The sequence below is a fragment of the Lampetra planeri genome, chromosome 4 (genome assembly GCF_965212315.1).
Source record: "Lampetra planeri chromosome 4, kcLamPlan1.2.h2, whole genome shotgun sequence".
NCBI lineage: Eukaryota > Metazoa > Chordata > Hyperoartia > Petromyzontiformes > Petromyzontidae > Lampetra > Lampetra planeri.
Genome location: NC_136110.1, coordinates 15,353,823 through 15,375,546, shown reverse-complemented (window position 1 = coordinate 15,375,546; position 21,724 = coordinate 15,353,823). Strand labels below are relative to the sequence as shown.

Sequence of the window (21,724 nt, the reverse complement as noted above, 5' to 3'; positions counted from 1 at the left end):
GTGAACAGGTGTCTTTTATACAGGTAACAAGCTGAGGTTAGGAGCACTCCCTTTAAGAGTGTGCTCCTAATCTCAGCTGGTTACCTGTATAAAAGACACCTGGGAGCCAGAAATCTTTCTGATTGAGAGGGGGTCAAATACTTATTTCCCTCATTAAAATGCAAATCAATGTATAACATTTTGACATGCGTTTTTCTGGATTTTTTTGTTGTTATTCTGTCTCTCACTGTTCAAACAAACCTACCATTAAAATTATAGACTGATAATTTCTTTGTCAGTGGGCAAACGTACAAAATCAGCAGGGGATTAAATACTTTTTCCCTCACTGTATAGGCCCTTCCTTTTTAGGTGTGACTTCGTGGTGCGCATGGACCACGCTGCCCTTCAATACTAACTGTACATTTGTTGTGTATTAGCCTTCTTCCAAAATTGATATTAATAATATTTGATGATATTTTTATATATTATCTTTTTACTTGTTTTTATATAATGAATGAAAACACACCAAAGCACAGCAGACTGCAAAACACCAGGTGTCACTAAGTAATGGACTGGAGGAGGGCTAGGATGGCAGAATTTGCAACCTTGCTTCAAGGAAGGAGGGGGCCTGATGAACGGGCATATGTCACCCGTGCAGGCGGCAGAGACAGTGGGAGAGTCAGCCAGACATAATTAAGGCAAAAAGCCAACCATCCTGCATGGTTTTAAGGAATTAAATTATTAAATCCAGGGTGAGTGGTCAAATGAAGTGGGTCAGCAACGCTGTGTGCACAGGGGAGGGAGCTGATTAACAACCCTGCACGGCTGAACCGTGAGGGGGCCTTTGACCTGAAATTAAGAATAACACTCCCAGAGCAGAAGGTTGGATGACCACAGTGAGACGAATAAGAGTGTTGTCTCTCTCTCAAGGCTGCAGGCTCAGCTGAACGGCGAGGCTGCGGGGGTCACCAAAAGTTCGTGTTCGCCTAGTTAAGTCGAAAAGCTCAATTATTCTGTATTGCTATTAAAGTAACGTTAAAGTCAGAATTTAACAACAGGATAGGCTAAAGTTATCGATATTCACACCCACTCCAATTAAACCAGGCCACAAGTTACGCCTACTGAACCATCACCATCATTAAGTCAATATGAAATGTTATTTCCATACTTTAATATACAACTCGACCCGAAGCATATGACAATCAGAACCTTCCTAAGTCAAAATTGAATCGCACCCAGACAGGAGCGAATAGTCGATATAAGGTTGAAGAGGGAAGGAAATTAAGAGCACGGCGAACTGCAAACGTAAGCAAAAAAGCCGGGAACAACACACCAAGCCCGGCAACAGCGAGTCGGGCTTCGACAGGCCATAAAAGTAGGAATGATAACTCCCGGGGTCAGGGGACATCAGAAAAAGCAAGCAGACAAAAACCAGAACTGACTCCAAGGTTCAACCGCCCTCACCTACAAGGAGTGACGGAAATTAATGAGGCCTTGAGTTAACGGCGTCAGCTGGACAGCAACAACAACGGCGAGCAGAGACAGAGTGAGGCAAAGACTGCGAGGCTATGAAATGCAACTTCATGTCAGTAAAGCTGACCAACAAGTTAAGTTAAAGACATCACAATACATAATATCGTACATAATATCAATGTTAACGCTATTCACCGTCAACTATATTCCGCTTATATAACCATGCAGACACCAAGGAATACGAATTCCTAGGATCAAGAAACTTACCCCTCAACCTAAGATATCGGAAATAAATTAATAATAATAAGCCTATGCATGAAAAGACAAAAGTAAAACTTATGAAAAGCCAGGATAGCGGGATAAATCACCACCAGGTCGAAATAAAATACATAATAAAAGAGCGATGTTAAACCCAGGGTCGGAGAGAAAGGGAGATCCCGGCCGTCTTTGTATCCCCGCAGCGCGGGATGGGAGTGTGTATGTGCTCGGGGAGGCACCTCCACTTGGGTCAAGCACCACGATGGGAAACGACACACCTGAGGTTACATACAGAATCATAACTGGGAAATGGTAAGGGACAAATGTTAATTTAAAACTTTTTAACCATGTCTTTGTGTGCTGTGAGGATCGGAGGGAGTGTGCCCCTCCCTCCAGGTCGTGCAACACGGACAGAGACGCCTGTGAGACGATTTGTAACGTCTGTGTTTTGGTTCATGAAGAAGGCCAGACAAGAGATAATATTGCACCCAGACAGAGAGACGATTTCGAGGCAATTTGTAACATTTGATTGTTTGCTCATGGATTTTATGGAGGGAGTATGACAACGGAAAATACCGTGGGTGATGCACACAAGGACACGGACGTACGGACACACACATGGACACACCTACCTACGGACAGATCCTGACACAGCAAAAATCGAAAGAAACCCCGCCTTGTGGGCAGGACCCAAAGGGATTTTTCGGCATAAAAGAAAGGACCCTGAGCATTGGAAACCAGTTCGACCAGGAGTGTCAACTCACCAGCCGAGCTCGACCAGTGGGTCGGCTCAGGAGTTGACCGAGCGGGTCGACTCAAGGTCGAGCTGCGACTAACGGGTCGGCTCGACTCTTCAGCTTCTGGGACTCAGCCGAGTTCAGCCGGCTCTCGGGGCTCGACTCAAGCGGCTCCCCATCTCCTCTGCAGGTGGGCAAGACCCGCTTGACAGCTCAACCGCTGCCGCGTCGGAGGCCCCTGCTGCAGCTGACAGTCGCGGTTTGGCGACGAGGTGACGACCCAACACTGCGCGCTGCGAGCGAGCTGTGGGCGCCACCTACCGACCGGGTTCCGAACTACGACAGCGTATCAACAGGCATCCAACCAATTCACCACGGTGACAGAGGAGCGACTAATACGTATGACGCGCACCGCCCCCTCACCACACGACCACCAGGCGTCTGTTTGACATAAAGAACCGACTCTGAACACTGACTATTGAAGACAACTCTTACCACTCAAAAACACTCGAACCCATAAGCCATCCGTGGCTGTGAAGAAACACTCGAGACCGAGTGATGGCCATCCGTCGTTTATAAGAGTATTTGTAATTTTTATCTTTAATATTTAGTGGGCTGTACTCTTAATCGCATAAATTCCCAACAGATCCATCAATACGAATTGATTCTTGGCACCTCCTTCCGCCGAGCCACGCTCACGTGGGGAGTGGTGGCCCACCAGATCCTTATCAGGTGATCTGGTCCCCAATTAGTAAACTTGATAAGATAACGATCTTCGGTAAAGGAGCACCGTCGCAGGCCTTTACTCCGAGCCATTCTGTTGTCAGATAACCTGCCGATGTATCTGTTGAGATTGGTGCCTTTAAGAATAATAACTGTCTTGATTGTGTTTTTATCGCCGTATAATCTTTCAAGTATAATCATTCATTAACGTTAAGGTTTTCTTAGCATAGTATTTGCATGTTTTAACGACTCTCTCTCTCACTAACAACCATCGCGTTATGCGGGATCTATGTGCCGTTGTAAAGTGAAATCAGACAATCGTTGATGATACTGTATTGATGCCGTATTGACGTTCCGGGATTGAGAGTTCGCATACTATATCATAGTTGAGGTTGAATTAGTAATACATTGATTAATACAGAAGTGGTTGTGTGATTCTTTCCTGAAATTTATGCATAAGATCTGCTTCTGCGTTGAGATCTGAACTTGGTGACCTTAATAAACACACTAACACAGACTCAGTAAATGTTAAAGCGATAACGGGGTGAACCGGGGACCTAAAGATAAGCGAGAATGAGACGAACCTAGACAACGATGCCGAGTTAATCTAAGTTAATCTTGCATACTTACACCACACCTGCATAACTGCATACGATTAATTGCCTTATTCCGATCGATAACCCACCCTCGTCACCGAGGCGGGGTCTGGTTATCATAACGACTTGCATCATCATAATTACACCACTCGCATAATTACTACGATTACCTCTCGAATTGGCATAATTAAATGTGCATAATTACATCAATTAACATATTTCCGGATAATTACACATTTGGCCAAATTTCATTTGATTATTATTATTTTCACTGAATATTCATAACCCACATATACAACATAATAATTTCACCCACGCACGCATACAACACATCAAAATTTTCATACCCAACATATACAACATAATGGGGGCGTCGCCCGGGATCTCTCGCAGACAGTTTATGCATGAATTCAGGAACGAATCACTGTTGTGTTAATCAAAGTGTTGTGAACTAACGTTGCCTTGTGATTGTAAATGGGCGTAAAACAAAACAAAACGCGCTCTGAAGGGAAATACCAGAGTAGCAGAGTATAACAAAGACAGCTGAGCTGAAATTATTTGCTCGAGTTGAACTGATGCATCCTGTGATACAATTGTTTATAAGTACTCTGAAAAGGAATGTCAAAGTAACTCCTGCCACTTGAGATGATAGGATTAAGAATAATTTTTGAATTGGTGACGGGGTACGGGGAACTCGTATTAAAACGTACCGACCAATCTGTTACAAAGCAGTACAGTCAGAGAGACATATGGGAAGGGAGCTGTATCGATAACACGAACACACCTCGGGGGAAACTAATTGACTGGATAAAATGTAACAGAGGCGAACACGATGCAAAAGCTGCAGAGAAGGCAGGACAGGACTCATTCCTCCTCACACAGGCATACAGACAGGGATGGTGGAATAAAGGAAAATTCGGAAAGGAAACAGGAGAGAAATCGTCTCTAATAAACGAGGAAAAATGTCCTCACACCATCGTAAGGGAGGAGAAATCAGGGCTCGCGACACCAGCGGAACTCACAGACGTGGATCCACAGAATAAATATGGAAGTAACATTAAATCACACTCATTCGAGAGAAGGGATGGAGAGATACATATGCAAACAAAAACATGTGAGATTGACAACTTCACAGATAGAGGGAAGCAAAATGTTGAAGTAAAGTCGACAGGACGTGCTCCACTAAGGCCAGAGGCAAAAACTGAAGGGAAATGGCAACACGAGCGACACGGCATTGGGCGCGCACACAGAAAATGCACACCGCTTAATCACGCCCCACACAGAACAGATAAAAGTGACAGATTGCCTGATGATAACTTGTTTGATGATGACGCTGACGGCGATCAACTTTCGGAATACTTATTCAACAGTAAAACCCTTAAATTGATGGACAAGGCTCTAGTCAGAATTCCCGATTTTGACCCCCACAATAAGACTATGGATATCCACACACATATCGCAACAGTGGAAGAGGAGGCAATGATTAGAGGGTTGATGAGACGGGATGAAAAAGCGAGTTTGTTGAAACGAAGCTTAAATAAAGATTCTATCCCATGGGTAAAGTCACTACCACACAATGTCAGAAATGATTTTAAACAACTGAGACTGGCAGTGATTCGGAAGTTTGGAGAATATTCGACACTCACTGAGGGGTTTTATGCTGTAAAATCGATGACCCAGGGCATGGACCAAGATCCACGTGACTACCTCGTACAATTTAAAAGAGCGTATTACGCAGGCGATGTGAATCAATACCACGAAGGAGATAAAATGTTCAAAATTATGTTTTTTGAATCCTTGAGCCCAGAGATTACCGAAAGGGTGAGAATGGTTGTGAATCCAGAAACCGCATCCTTACGCCGCATAGAGAGCAAGGCGTACATGGCATGGTTGTACAGAGCTAAGAATCATAATTCGGATCCAGAACACAGGGAGAGGGATAAGGAACCCAGCCTCTCAGAGAGGAATAAAAATCACCGAGCAGTCCCACAATGCAGGACGGAGCAAACAAACACGCACACATGGCAAAATAACCCAGAGAGAGGTTGGCACGAGAATGAGAGCGGCACAAAGCCGGACATTCAGAGGAATCGCAGGAGGGGGAGGTTCAGAACAGAACCATACCAACACCCCATGCCACGACACACACGAGGCCAAAGTTGCACACTAAGATGGCGAGATAACCATCCAGCGGGAAGGTACACAGACTGCGGAGGTATGGATGCGAACATGCAGGAGAATCGTAGGAGGGAGAGGTTCAGAGCAGGACCATATCAACACCCCATCCCACGACACACGCCAGGTTCAAATTACGCAGAGAGATGGCAAGATAACCACCTAGCGGGAAGGTGTTACACAGACCGCGGAGGTATGGATGCGAACATTCAGAGGAATCGCAGGATGGGAGGTCAAACACAATCGATCCAATTCCGACCAATTCCTCCACCGGCTATACCAGGAGGGAATAGAGGAATGACACAGAATGCGGTCCAAAGACATGATGAACGACCCACAGTGAGCGCGAGCGAGCGGCCAACACGCGCCCCACCCGCCGAGGTATTAAACCCGAAGCTCAATGAGGAATACAGGCAGGCTGCAAGTGACAGGGCGGGCAGAAACGGGGACAGTACTCCCGTAAATGACGCGCGGATCGAATACAAGGACAGGGTTGCATTGAAGCGTGATCGGACAGTACAAAAACCGACAGCAGGGACACGCCCTGAGGAGCGCAGGCATGAGCCTTTGAATGGAAAATATCCAAGGGAAACCAAAATTTATGTGGATCGGAGTGCTAAAATGGAGACGAATGTCCATGACGTATCGGGAATGGTGTTGGAATCCAACACACTCGTAAAAACAAAGAGGGCAACATTACGAGGGACAGAATTAAATCGACACACTGACTCGGCAAATGTGCATGTAATCGCAGAGAGAGCGAATGCCAGTGATGACGGAGTACAGAAGTTGGTTGTGTGCGCGAATTCTGATTATGTGCAGCACAATTTTACACCACACACTCCCACGACGCGAGAGAGTGAGAGGGGAAATTACAAAAACGAACCGGAAAACCGTGATCGAATGATCAAAGTGATAAGTGGTAAACCAGACACTCGGAACTTGGTAAAAAGATTGCCAGGATGTAACAGGAGGGAATTAACGCAAAAATGCGTTCGAAACCGCTACCTATCGTTTCCCAGGATTTAACAAAAACAAAAAAAAATTAATATCCGTCGGAGTTATGAGGGATGAGAACCATGTAACTGGTGATATCGATGTTAAAGTTTATTTCTTTTGCTTATTTCAAATGTAACCTTGTTAAGATTGTGATACATGCGCGCGCTTTGGAAGGAATGCGTTATGGATTAGTACCGATGTTTAACGTTGTGTTATTTCTTTTGCTTATTTCAAATGTAACAATGTTACGATTGTGATACCTATGCGCGCGTCGTAAGAAATAACTGCCGAGAGTGAGGGTGGCTTATAGATTCATAACACAAAAAAGGGGCATTTACTTGGTTTGGAAATTCTCCAGTGGCCAAATCGACCCCTGATGATTATTCAAACGGGCGGATTGTTGTGTCTTTTTTTAAAATTAAGAACAATTCAAAAAATATATAATAATTTTTTAATTTATATATATACCTTTTTTTTTTAATTAATTAATGAAAACAACTCACTTCTCCTCACAAGAACACCAGGAATCCATGAAACATGGAGGGCGGTTAAAATGTTGAGAGTTCGGTCACAAAGAGGTCATGGACATCCAAATGGACAAAAGATGTATGGACTAGCCTCCCAAGACATCTGGAGATATACAGATAAGGGCAGAATAATACCGAAAAGTAGAAACTTAACAAAGATAATTAACCAACAAACAATAATTTTTATTATTATATGTTTCCTACCTACACGACCTTCCAAAAAAGATAAAAATAAAAACTAAAGAGTACGAATTCCAGAAAGCTTAAGTGCATAGTACACTTAACCTTAGGACATAAAAAATTAACTCAGAATAAAACACCAATCTCTGGGGAACTAAACTAATGGGCATATCACACTACGATAATGTGTAACATGTTTTCCAGGAAATGGCAGCCCTCCTGCTCACGCTCCTGCTAACGTACCTTGCCAAGCTAGAAGGGAGCCAAGGCCTGATGATGCCACCCAAGAATAACCGTAGAAACTATCTTTTAACGATATCTCCTATAACACGTAGTCAATAGAATAATTTCTCCCTCCCTTATCGTTTTACCTTCCTTTAGAAATTTTTTTTTCCTCTCTTGTCACATATAATCATGTTAAGTTGTGACACGTACGCGCGCGTTGTAAGGAAATAGCAGCAAAACTTGAGGACAATCGATGGTTCATGATGGAAGAAGGGTATACATTTTTTTTTAAAATAACCCGTGGCCATTTGACCACTGGCCATTTTTAAAAGGGCGGAATGTTGTGTATTAGCCTTCTTCCAAAATTGATATTAATAATATTTGATATTTTTATATATTATCTTTTTACTTGTTTTTATATAATGAATGAAAAAACACCAAAGCACAGCAGACTGCAAAACACCAGGTGTCACTAAGTAATGGACTGGAGGAGGGCTAGGATGGCAGAATTTGCAACCTTGCTTCAAGGAAGGAGGGGGCCTGATGAACGGGCATATGTCACCCGTGCAGGCGGCAGAGACAGTGGGAGAGTCAGCCAGACATAATTAAGGCAAAAAGCCAACCATCCTGCATGGTTTTAAGGAATTAAATTATTAAATCCAGGGTGAGTGGTCAAATGAAGTGGGTCAGCAACGCTGTGTGCACAGGGGAGGGAGCTGATTAACAACCCTGCACGGCTGAACCGTGAGGGGGCCTTTGACCTGAAATTAAGAATAACACTCCCAGAGCAGAAGGTTGGATGACCACAGTGAGACGAATAAGAGTGTTGTCTCTCTCTCAAGGCTGCAGGCTCAGCTGAACGGCGAGGCTGCGGGGGTCACCAAAAGTTCGTGTTCGCCTAGTTAAGTCGAAAAGCTCAATTATTCTGTATTGCTATTAAAGTAACGTTAAAGTCAGAATTTAACAACAGGATAGGCTAAAGTTATCGATATTCACACCCACTCCAATTAAACCAGGCCACAAGTTACGCCTACTGAACCATCACCATCATTAAGTCAATATGAAATGTTATTTCCATACTTTAATATACAACTCGACCCGAAGCATATGACAATCAGAACCTTCCTAAGTCAAAATTGAATCGCACCCAGACAGGAGCGAATAGTCGATATAAGGTTGAAGAGGGAAGGAAATTAAGAGCACGGCGAACTGCAAACGTAAGCAAAAAAGCCGGGAACAACACACCAAGCCCGGCAACAGCGAGTCGGGCTTCGACAGGCCATAAAAGTAGGAATGATAACTCCCGGGGTCAGGGGACATCAGAAAAAGCAAGCAGACAAAAACCAGAACTGACTCCAAGGTTCAACCGCCCTCACCTACAAGGAGTGACGGAAATTAATGAGGCCTTGAGTTAACGGCGTCAGCTGGACAGCAACAACAACGGCGAGCAGAGACAGAGTGAGGCAAAGACTGCGAGGCTATGAAATGCAACTTCATGTCAGTAAAGCTGACCAACAAGTTAAGTTAAAGACATCACAATACATAATATCGTACATAATATCAATGTTAACGCTATTCACCGTCAACTATATTCCGCTTATATAACCATGCAGACACCAAGGAATACGAATTCCTAGGATCAAGAAACTTACCCCTCAACCTAAGATATCGGAAATAAATTAATAATAATAAGCCTATGCATGAAAAGACAAAAGTAAAACTTATGAAAAGCCAGGATAGCGGGATAAATCACCACCAGGTCGAAATAAAATACATAATAAAAGAGCGATGTTAAACCCAGGGTCGGAGAGAAAGGGAGATCCCGGCCGTCTTTGTATCCCCGCAGCGCGGGATGGGAGTGTGTATGTGCTCGGGGAGGCATCTCCACTTGGGTCAAGCACCACGATGGGAAACGACACACCTGAGGTTACATACAGAATCATAACTGGGAAATGGTAAGGGACAAATGTTAATTTAAAACTTTTTAACCATGTCTTTGTGTGCTGTGAGGATCGGAGGGAGTGTGCCCCTCCCTCCAGGTCGTGCAACACGGACAGAGACGCCTGTGAGACGATTTGTAACGTCTGTGTTTTGGTTCATGAAGAAGGCCAGACAAGAGATAATATTGCACCCAGACAGAGAGACGATTTCGAGGCAATTTGTAACATTTGATTGTTTGCTCATGGATTTTATAGAGGGAGTATGACAACGGAAAATACCGTGGGTGATGCACACAAGGACACGGACGTACGGACACACACATGGACACACCTACCTACGGACAGATCCTGACACAGCAAAAATCGAAAGAAACCCCGCCTTGTGGGCAGGACCCAAAGGGATTTTTCGGCATAAAAGAAAGGACCCTGAGCATTGGAAACCAGTTCGACCAGGAGTGTCAACTCACCAGCCGAGCTCGACCAGTGGGTCGGCTCAGGAGTTGACCGAGCGGGTCGACTCAAGGTCGAGCTGCGACTAACGGGTCGGCTCGACTCTTCAGCTTCTGGGACTCAGCCGAGTTCAGCCGGCTCTCGGGGCTCGACTCAAGCGGCTCCCCATCTCCTCTGCAGGTGGGCAAGACCCGCTTGACAGCTCAACCGCTGCCGCGTCGGAGGCCCCTGCTGCAGCTGACAGTCGCGGTTTGGCGACGAGGTGACGACCCAACACTGCGCGCTGCGAGCGAGCTGTGGGCGCCACCTACCGACCGGGTTCCGAACTACGACAGCGTATCAACAGGCATCCAACCAATTCACCACGGTGACAGAGGAGCGACTAATACGTATGACGCGCACCGCCCCCTCACCACACGACCACCAGGCGTCTGTTTGACATAAAGAACCGACTCCGAACACTGACTATTGAAGACAACTCTTACCACTCAAAAACACTCGAACCCATAAGCCATCCGTGGCTGTGAAGAAACACTCGAGACCGAGTGATGGCCATCCGTCGTTTATAAGAGTATTTGTAATTTTTATCTTTAATATTTAGTGGGCTGTACTCTTAATCGCATAAATTCCCAACAGATCCATCAATACGAATTGATTCTTGGCACCTCCTTCCGCCGAGCCACGCTCACGTGGGGAGTGGTGGCCCACCAGATCCTTATCAGGTGATCTGGTCCCCAATTAGTAAACTTGATAAGATAACGATCTTCGGTAAAGGAGCACCGTCGCAGGCCTTTACTCCGAGGCATTCTGTTGTCAGATAACCTGCCGATGTATCTGTTGAGATTGGTGCCTTTAAGAATAATAACTGTCTTGATTGTGTTTTTATCGCCGTATAATCTTTCAAGTATAATCATTCATTAACGTTAAGGTTTTCTTAGCATAGTATTTGCATGTTTTAACGACTCTCTCTCTCACTAACAACCATCGCGTTATGCGGGATCTATGTGCCGTTGTAAAGTGAAATCAGACAATCGTTGATGATACTGTATTGATGCCGTATTGACGTTCCGGGATTGAGAGTTCGCATACTATATCATAGTTGAGGTTGAATTAGTAATAAATTGATTAATACAGAAGTGGTTGTGTGATTCTTTCCTGAAATTTATGCATAAGATCTGCTTCTGCGTTGAGATCTGAACTTGGTGACCTTAATAAACACACTAACACAGACTCAGTAAATGTTAAAGCGATAACGGGGTGAACCGGGGACCTAAAGATAAGCGAGAATGAGACGAACCTAGACAACGATGCCGAGTTAATCTAAGTTAATCTTGCATACTTACACCACACCTGCATAACTGCATACGATTAATTGCCTTATTCCGATCGATAACCCACCCTCGTCACCGAGGCGGGGTCTGGTTATCATAACGACTTGCATCATCATAATTACACCACTCGCATAATTACTACGATTACCTCTCGAATTGGCATAATTAAATGTGCATAATTACATCAATTAACATATTTCCGGATAATTACACATTTGGCCAAATTTCATTTGATTATTATTATTTTCACTGAATATTCATAACCCACATATACAACATAATAATTTCACCCACGCACGCATACAACACATCAAAATTTTCATACCCAACATATACAACACATTGACCAGCCCTCTGGGCAGCTGTCCCGTTGGCTTGAAGTTCTGCAGGAATACACCTTCACTGTCGTTTACAGGAAGGGCATACGGCACTGTAATGCAGACGCGTATTCCCACCTGCCACCAAATGACCTGTGCGCGTGTGTCATGGGTGCGGTTCGGTGCAAACCATCGCTGGCTGCGGCACTACCCCAGGTGGTGGCGGCGTCAGGTGACGCCATGCAGTTGTGTTGGCCGAGCCCAGTGATGGTGCGCTGGACCTCACACATGTGGAGTGGGGACGGCTACAGGTAAAGGAAATCTCCTTGATGAAGTTGCGGCATCATGTGGGTAGGAGGGGCAGTAAGGCCGTTCCGACCGCAATGTGGGGAAAACTCACACGTGTGGTACATGAGAAGTTAATACACCTGGGGGTCCGAAAAACGCTTTTGACACTGAAGCAGGACTTTTATTGGACGGGTATGATAGGTGACGTACATTACCTGGTCAAGGGGTGCACCAATTGCATACGCCGCAAACCGCTGCCGAGGCAGACTCAGCCTTCGCTGCAAGTCTATCACGGTGTTGCAAATTAACAAATTGGTCCCTCTGGATATTCTGGGACCCTTTCCAGTTACCCAGAGGGGAAATAAATTCCTACTGGTGGGGGTGGAATATCCTTCCCGGTGGCCGATGGCATGGCCTGACCAGTTGGCCGCATCCATATCTGACAAGTTCCTACACGGTTACGTCATGGATAAGGGGCCCCCTGAACAACTTATTACGGACCAGGGCTGGAATTTTCCCTCAAAATTGTTGCAGGATGTGTGACTCCCTCAGCACCAAGAAAATTCAGACCTCGCCCTACCATCCTCAGACAAATGGGATGGTTGAGCGCTTGCACAGGACCCTAACGTCAATGTTATGCCAAGGGGTCAACGAGGCGCAGTCGGATTGGGATCTCCATATTCCAGGCATCCTCGCGGCGTATAGGATGGACCTTCATGCCTCAATTTTATCTCATGTATGGGAGGGAGGCTCAATTGGGCATGGCTTCGGGAAAGAAGAGGTCCGCTATTCCCACGCCTATTCACGTCATGCTTAGGCGATTGATGGAGGCGCGAGAAGCGGCCATAGGGAATTTGCCCAAACGGCAGGCCGCAAAGGAAAGACTCATGGGTCGGCGTGCATATGAGCTCCCTTGGAGGCCCAGGGATAGGGCCTGGCTGCATTGTCCACAGGTACCCGTGAAAACGTCCCCTAAATTGCATCGACCATGGTGGGGCCCTGTCGAGGTGATTGAGGTTAAGAGGTCCCAATGTGTACGCATTCAAGGTGGTCGCAGTCGCTGGTTTGTACACCCATCACACTTGAAACCGTTTGTCCGAGCCCTGACATGTGCTCCATCCTCACCTCTGGAGCGGCGGGTGTCTGATGTGTCCGACGAGCCAAGACCGTCGTGCCCAGAGGCGATGCTTGAGAAGGATTGCGTTGTACCGTCCACAGGATCCCGGCGTCTGACACTTAAGAACACGTGTGCAAGCTGGACCACTGATCGCCGCTCCCGGGGTGGGACCGCACCCCCTAGGTCATTCGGGGCGTGCCCCTGCGGCCCCCGGCACACTTCATCCTGGCCAGGAAGTGGGTCTTTCTTCAAGAACTTCCGCACCCTCGCAGTTCGTTGTGACGTGCTCATTGCGGATGTTCCGCTTTATGCTTCCGTTGCTCTGTTCGTGGAGATGCTCCTCCTAACTCTCTTCCCTCGTCAGGTTGTAGGATCAGCCGGGATTGCTGGAGATTTTTACGGGGGGGGGGGGGGGGGCGGGGGTGATGTAGTGTAATAACATGGGTTGTTGACGGGAAGGGGTACTAACAGCAGGAGGCAGTAAACACGTCAGCAGGAGGAGACCACGACAGGGGTCCATCTGGAAGCCGAGAACCCGCTCGTAAGTTCTAGAAAGGGGGCATGGCCAGGGTGGGGCGAGGCCACGCCAGGAGGATAAGAGGGGGCCCGGGACCAGGGCTCGGGGCTGTTGCTGGAAGTGGATTTTCTCAGCGTGTCGCTGTTCGTCACCTTCATCGCCACTGTCTCGACCACCCTTGAGATGCCTCTAGCTAGCCAGGCTGTCAACTGCACTAGCTAGGTAGTGACGTTAAGAGACAGATATATGACTGGCGTGTAAGCACATAGGGCATCTGTAGTTCCCTGATGTGTAGAAATAAAGAAAGTGTCTTAAGAACCCCATCTCGGAATGAGTCATCACATGTATTACACTCCGTAACAATATTTTGTTCCTGGGTAGTAAGTGTTATTTCCTAATTGCTTATGCCTCAAAAGTATAGAAAATGGCTATCATTCCCCACAAACTTTGCTTTTGTGACCAGGAGATTGATATTTTGAAATGTATCTATTTACTCTTTGGTTCTTTCGGTAAAGTCACGTATAAAGATAAAATAATAAATTAAATAATAGCATACGACGTTTCGATTGCAACACAAGCAATCATCATCAGGTATAAATGAAATAGCAACAAAAATCTAACCAGAAAACTATAGACAGAGGGAGACGATCTCCCTCTCTGTGCCTATGTGTTACTCTCTCTCTCTCTCTCTATGTATCTTGGTGATATCTGTCTGCTTATATGTCTGTCTATAGTGTTCTGGTTAGATTTTTGTTGCTATTTCATTTATACCTGATGATGATTGCTTGTGTTGCAATCGAAACGTCGTATGCTATTATTTAATTTATTATTTTATCTTTATACGTGACTTTACCGAAAGAACCAAAGAGTAATTCCTGCAGTCACGAAAGCTCCAAATTTAAGATGTATCTATTTTCCAGAACATTCCAGATAGATTCAGTGCTGAGCAAACCTGGAGTAACTTCTAGTACATTTTAGAACTTTCCAGTAATATAAATAGTAGTATAAATACAGGGTCTTCAGCCCACCAGTTCAGTTTAGTTCCAGCTGCCTAAGTGGATACATATCTGCATTTTTCTGAGATGGCATCAAGAGGCTGCAAACATCCGGAAGATAAATTGGCCGCAGACAGCAAAATGTATCAAGACGAGAGCGAAAAAGTACTCTGTGGAAGCATCTGCGAGGATGTGTGAGGCCTACAAGGCATATTTTGGCATTCCTGTCAGGGATCAAGACAAACCCAGAGCACCTCATTTCACCTGCGAGCAATGCAAAAAATTCTGGAAGGTGAGATGGACAATTGTTGCTCGGGATTTTATGTTATAAAATTTGTAAAAAAATCTTAAATTGTAAAAGTTGCTTTTAAGTTAAAATGTTGACCAATTTTCAATGTTATTGAAAAAATATATCATTTTTGAAAAATGTTGCGAAGAATCTCTTACAAATTATTCATGGGTGAAATAAATGCATTTTTGTAGGATGGTACAGAGGGGAAAAGAGAGCCATGAAGTTCGCAATCCCAAGAATTTGGCGGGAACCCACTGACCACTCAAGCAACTGCTACTCCTACATTGTGGACCGTTCCAAACGTCGGACTGGCAAGAATGCATCTGCTATCACGTATCTGGACCTTCCTTCATCCATCACCCAGTGCCACACTGCCATGAGCTCCCCATACTCACTCCTCCGGAGAGAGAGCAGCTGTCTTTAGAAGAGAGCAGCAAGTCAGAGAGCAAGGAAGACATTGTAGATCCAGATGAGAATTTCAGAGGTGGAGCTGAGGAGAGAAACCTCTACTACCCCAACCAAAGAGACCTCAACGACTTGATCAGAGATCTTGGTCTCACCAAGTCCAATGCCAAGCTTTTGACATCTAGGCTCAAGCAGTGGAACTTATTGGATGAAAGTACGCAAGTCGCAGATCAGAGGAAGTGTCACCAAACTTTTTGCAGCTTCTTCAGCCGTCAAGATGGGCTCTGCTTCTGCCACAATGTGACCAGTCTGTTTGAGGCAATCGGAATCGTCCGTAACCAGAATGAGTGGCGCCTCTTCATTGACAGCTCATCCAGGAGCCTCAAAGCCGTGCTGCTCCATAATGGTAACAAGTACTCGTCTCTTTCCCTGGCTCACTTGGTGCACCTCAAAGAGGATTACAACAGCATGTATTATTATTGGCTCGGCTTCATTGTCTAGGGCTGTATTCTGGGTGTGTGCTTATTTGTGATTGATGTGTGTGTGATGTGATACTCGGCTTCGTTGTCTTGGGGTGTATTACCAATTTTGGTAATACAATTGTAGTGGGTTCAATTTAGGCGCACACACTTCTTGGGAGGCAACACTCATTTATTAGAACAGTACGTATTATAACACTGTACATTACACATAGGGTGGTGACCACCGACCTACTCTAACACACACTTCTCTAACTCTCAGCTACTCTAGGGTGACCCAGCCAGGTGGGCTACTGGCAGGTCCGCTGACTGGAGGCTTAACTCTTCTTGGCGTTTTCATGATGCATCTTCATTCTTGGTACGGGTAGCCCCGAACCTCGCGAGGAGGCTGCTTATATAGGCCTCGGCGTGCCCGGGCCCCACCCCGGCCACGCCTCCCTTCGAGAACCCTCTAGAAGCCCCCCTGCTGTCCACGTGCCCCCCGAGGTGCCCCCTGGGCCCCCGGCCCCCACTGGGATCATGTGTCCAACCGAGATCACAGAGAGTGCCACGACCTCACACCACTAGGGGTCGGCACGGTTTGGCTCAAACCACCAAACCGCGGTTTGAACCGAACCAAATCGGTTTGGTTTGGCTCTGTTTGAACTGGTTCGGTTTGGTTTGGGGCTACGAAAACCGACTCGGTTTGGCTCGGACAGGGTGGAACCGGCTCAAACTAGTTTGGTTGGTTGTAAAGGCGACACGAAAGGACATGCTGTAGTTGCCTTTGCCTGCGAATTCACTTTGCAATTGCATCTCCATGGCTCGAGCGGCTCAAGACGGCGCCATCCCCGGCGGCTCCAGCATCACAAGGTCTCATCCACGACGTGGAAGAGACCAAACACGCCGGTAGCGACGAGGAGCCGATGGCGAGCGAACGTGAGAGCCCGGACGCCACGCGCGGCGACACGCGGCAGAGCCTCATGCGCACCCTCGGCGCCGCAGCGCTGCAGACCGCGACGCAGCCCAAGCCCAAGAAGGCCCGTGTGTCCCGAGCGCTGTGGCACGACGAGTACTTTGAGACGAGCCAGGCCGCGGGCGACGTGCAGAGCCGGACCTGCAAGATCTGCACCCTCCAGTACGCGGGCTCCACCTCCTCGGGCACCCGTATCAAGCATCTCAAGACCCATGGGATCGTCGACCCCGAGTCGCCCACGGTCGTCACGTCGCCGCCGACGGGGAAGGGTTTGCTCGTGCAGTCCAAGATGGCCACGCCCATGTCAGCGCACGCGAGCAAGGCCATGGACAGCTTTGTCGCCGAGTACATCGCGACGAGTGGTCTAGGCCATAAACACGTAACATCGGATCCCTTTACGACTCTTCTTCAACGAGCTGCCCCGGGTTACGAGCCCAAGTCTGAGCGCACGGTCAAGCGCCGCATGCTCGAGATGTATGTCGTCCTCAAGCTACTCGTGCTACAGTACTTTACTACTTTTGGCTCTTGCGTCTCCTTGACCTACGACGGTTGGACAAACGACGCCATGACCGGCTTCTTCTCGGTCACCCTCCACTGGATGGACCCGGCGTCGTTCTCCATGTGCAACTGCATCATTGACTTCTTTTGGGTGGCCCCGGGCGAAGGCGTGGGCAAGCGCATGGCGCAGCGCCTGCACGAGCTGCTCGACGACTTTGGCGTGTGGCCGCGCCTGCTCGCCGTCGTCACTGACAGCGGTTCTGACGCCGTCGCATCCGCCAAGTCCCTCACGCTCCTCGAGGGGAGCAACCTGCGCTCGACGTGCTGCTTGCGGTGCATCACGCACTGCGTCAACCTCGGCGTCAAGGCCTCATTCGGCGCGTTCGAGACACTGCTGCGCAGCCTCCGCGCGACGCTCGGCGCTATCCGCAAGAGCAAGACGACGAGGGCGGCCTACACGTCGCTCGCGCGGCACTACCTCAAGTGCCCGCTGCAGCCGCCTTGCCTCGACGTGGTCACACGTTGGGGTAGCACGTACGTGATGCTCACGGCGTCGCTAAGGCAGCGCCAAGTGATCGACGCCATCTGCCTTGAGCCCGGCTGGTCGCGGAGCCAGGCCGGCTTGTCGGACGAGCAGTGGGAGCAGGCGGCGCTGCTCTGCCAGTTCTTGGAGAAGCCGGCGGCCATCTCCGATGCCATGGGCGCCGAGGAGTACTGCACCATCTCGAACGCCATCACGGCGCAGGAGGCTCTCTTGAGCCACTGCATGACCCACCGCCCGAGTCCTCATGTGGTCGTGAGCTCGGCCGCCGTGACCATCTCCGACTACATGGTCAAGTACAGCGACCTTCTCTCGTCCGAACCAAGCCGCGTCGCCCGCTTTCTCGACCTGCACCACCCCAAGCCCGCGGCCTCGAGCACCGAGTACAGCAATATCAAGGACATGATGACGGACATTCTCAACCAGCGCTACCCAGCGTTGACGATGGACGCGGCGCCGAAGGCGGCGCCGCGTGGCGGCATTAACATCCTCTTTGACATGGTCTACGCGCCCAACGCTCACGACGGCGCCACCTCCGAGGTCGACCGCTTCCTGCTTGAGCCGACTCAGGACCTGAGCATGGACGTCGTCGAGTGGTGGAAGCTGTACGGCGGCAAGTACCCGCGCCTACGACGCGTGGCCCTCGACTATTTGCCTATCCCGGCGTCGTCCGTGCCCTCCGAGAGAGCAAACTCGGCCGCCAAGCGCTCCTTTCTCGACCGACCAAACCTGCACAAGTGCACGTTCAAGGCCGAGATGTGTGTGCGCTCGTGGGCGCGGATGTTGCCTAGTGTTGGGGTTTCACTGCCATTGAACTACCACACTGCGTTCAAGGACATTGGGCGTGCCAAGCTTGAGGAGATGGCTGTGGACGACATCGTCGTCCAGTACTTGCTAGTGAATCTCAATATGAAGAAAGCCTGCGTAGAAATTAGCGATTAATACACTTGATATTTGTATTGAATGCGAATATTGTTTGCCGCGCATCTTTTCGGTTCAAGCCAACTCAAGAGGTTTGGTTTAGCTTAGTTTGGTTTGGTTTTGGTTTGGTTTGGTTCAGTCGTCGCTGGTTTGGTTTGGTTTGCTCAATTTGAAACCAGTTTGAGTCGGTTCAAACTGTGCCGACCCCTACACACCACTCCCGTGGCCTCCCGAGTCCAGAACCGGCCTGAGGTCATTCCCGCCTTCAGCCGGGATGACGTCATGTGTGTGTGTAGACCCACGTGGTAGTGACGCTCCCAGCATAGTGATGTCACACGTGTGCGTGTGTACACAGTAGTGATGCTACAATCACTACACAATGATTCTCGCTTTAACTTTTACTGATCATGATTCTTGCTTAAACACTTACTGGTTATCATTTTAGAGTGACTATGTCCGGTCTCAGGATGGAAATCTCGCCGCAAGATACAGTTCTTAAAATTTTAATAACCGAGCGCCATCTCTTGCATTATTGTGGGGTTACGTTTATATGCTGTCATGCAGTCCACGCACTATCAGTAGTACGGATTCTATCTAGGGGAAAGGTTAATGGGCGGATCTAGTATGGAGACCTCTGATACACTCGCGAAAGTTCCTAGAGGGGCGTGGCCAGAGGCGGGGCTTAGCCTCGGAGAAGTGGGGGTACAGCAACATTAAGGGTCTGTGTTTGAAGATCAAAGAGGAGCTCCCCGCTGCTACTGCCCCGCTATCTCCACCTGCCACGTGGCGGCTCGACCTCCAGCTGCTTTCAGATAACAAGGTAATACCCATCGCTTTCACACTTACATCTGTTGCTGTATCTTCACCGAACTCTAAACATATTTTATTTAAAGCTAGCCTATCACTAATCTCAGAGAGAATAAGGTTACTCCGATTTGAACTCGATAGTTTAGACAAGACTCTCTTAAAACACATTTAATGCTAACACAAAAAATGTCCCCTTCTGATTGGAACCACATCGACAACATGACTGCTGCCTCTGCTGATTCACTGTCAGCCAAATGCAAAGCTAACCTGATCTCTAAATTCAACCTCCTATCAAATAAGAAGCCAAAACCACACATCACAAAGCTGGATGTTGACAAGACCGTTATTAATCAGAGTAACATCCCGATTTCGGACAATCTGAAAACGGTACTGGTGTTAGAAGTGGCTAACGTTAGGTGTTATCCTAGTCAGTATAATATGTGCATGATTACTACAACTTACCTGGATGCTTTCACACGACGGGGACGGAGGGAAAATCATCTTCCGGACAGCCCCGGGGTCTGCAGCCCCGGTGAAGGAGGGAGATGGCGCTGCGGGCGGGGAAGCAGGACGCACATCACGTCGCTGCTTCGCTGCCATCGAGAGAGAGCGCCGGAGCTGGAGGGGAGGGGACACCGCCGCTGCTGCGGGTGCCTGGGCAGGAAATTTGTGTGGGAAATTCACGCGCGGCCGCCATCTTGGCGGTCGATCGAAACGCCGTTCCCACCATTTTCAACACCTGCGGAGGAAGATCTTCGGCCGTCTTGATGGCATCCTGTCGCAAGAGAATGCCGTGCTCGTTATCCAAGATTTTTCAAGTTCCACCCTGCCATCCTCACAGCAAGCGCGGGAAACCACAAAAATGCGGCTCGGGGGTGCGGCCGCCACTTTGTACGAGCACAGGTAACCTTGGAGATGCAGTTCGAGCATACGGCCACCATTTTGTACGCGTGCGGGAACCGCGGTGATGGTTGTGCGTTGAGCCGCCATTTTCTTGATGCGCGCGGAGATGTTCGCGCGTTGGGCCGCCATTTTGTGCGCGCGCAGAAAACCACAGCGATGCTCATGTGCTGGGCCGCCATTTTGGGCGTGCGCGGGAAGCTGCGGGGACGCGGGTTGCGCATGCGGCCGCCATTTTGTACGTACACGGGTGGCCTCGGAGATGTGGGGGTTGCACGTGTGAACTATTTCTGGGCAAGAGCAGGCATTTTTTTGTGCCACGTCGATTTCACATATTTTCACAAAAAATTTAGATACTGGGGCAACCCTGAAGTGAGACTTCTTTGCCCAGTACATGGGTCAACCTTGACCCAGGATGTTGTACAATATCCAACGTTGTACCTTTGGGTGCAGCATACTGGCTTGACCTTGAAGCGTGACTTCCTTGAGCCAGCAGATGGGTCGACCCTGAAGTGCGACTTCTCGACCTGGGACGTAGGGAGACGTCCGGAATGTTAAGTGGTGTGTGTAGGTGGGTGTTAGACTTTCGGTCTTTGCCCTATTGCCACCTGTGGGGTGGAACGGTAGAGCGGTGTGAGACCCTGCCATCCATGGGGTGGTTGTGTGATTTTGGTTTGATTACCGGTGTTGGTTGTGCATCCAATGCGTCGGAATCTATGTATTTTTGTTTTTCTTTCTTCCGCCGGGCGGAATATGATAATCTCCACTTCCCTGGGCCGGGTGGCTGTCGTGTCCGATGAGCTGAGGCACAGGCTTGTGGTGCTGTGCCTCAGGAGGTGGTTTCTTCTCGTCACAGGATTCCTGCACCTTCTGCCCTTGGAGTCGCCGGCTGTGCTGACCGGATGTGGACTTAAAGGGGGGAGTGAAGCGCCCGTACATCACTCCTGCTCATCCTGTTGCCCAACTCCTGGGAAGGGGCCGTGCCCTCTTTGGGCCTTTTTCAAGTTCCCCCAGGACCTCCATAAAGAGCCTCCTCTGGGGGCTCAGCCACGCGAACTCGTCGAAGACTAGCCGCTGTGCATGACTCTCACACCTTGTT

At 48.3% G+C, this 21,724-nt stretch overlaps 1 protein-coding gene and 1 long non-coding RNA gene across 2 annotated transcripts; both read left to right on the top strand.

Annotated features, from left to right (window-relative positions):
* The first annotated feature begins 274 nt into the window (after positions 1 to 274).
* Positions 275 to 11,398, top strand: LOC144717989 (uncharacterized). Its single transcript, XR_013585166.1, has 2 exons — positions 275 to 5,981; positions 6,135 to 11,398. It is a non-coding gene; the product is annotated as an uncharacterized LOC144717989 (long non-coding RNA).
* A 1,561-nt stretch (positions 11,399 to 12,959) lies between these two features.
* On the top strand, positions 12,960 to 21,523 carry LOC144717496 (uncharacterized). The gene is made up of 4 exons (XM_078592866.1): positions 12,960 to 13,089; positions 16,847 to 18,894; positions 20,773 to 20,902; positions 21,459 to 21,523. The coding sequence occupies exons 1-4, from the start codon at positions 12,960 to 12,962 to the stop codon at positions 21,521 to 21,523; spliced, it is 2,373 nt and encodes a 790-aa protein (XP_078448992.1).
* The last annotated feature ends 201 nt before the right edge of the window (positions 21,524 to 21,724 follow it).

What these genes read in the sequence shown, in the direction of transcription:
- LOC144717496 (XM_078592866.1), top strand. Translation starts at nt 12,960, where the DNA reads ATGGCTTCGGGAAAGAAGAGGTCCGCTATTCCCACGCCTATTCACGTC. An exon ending in CGCAAAGGAAAGACTCATGG is followed by an intron (nt 13,090 to 16,846) that starts GTCGGCGTGCAT and finishes CGGCGGCTCCAG; the next exon opens with CATCACAAGGTCTCATCCAC. An exon ending in TCGTCGTCCAGTACTTGCTA is followed by an intron (nt 18,895 to 20,772) that starts GTGAATCTCAAT and finishes GTGCGCGCGCAG; the next exon opens with AAAACCACAGCGATGCTCAT.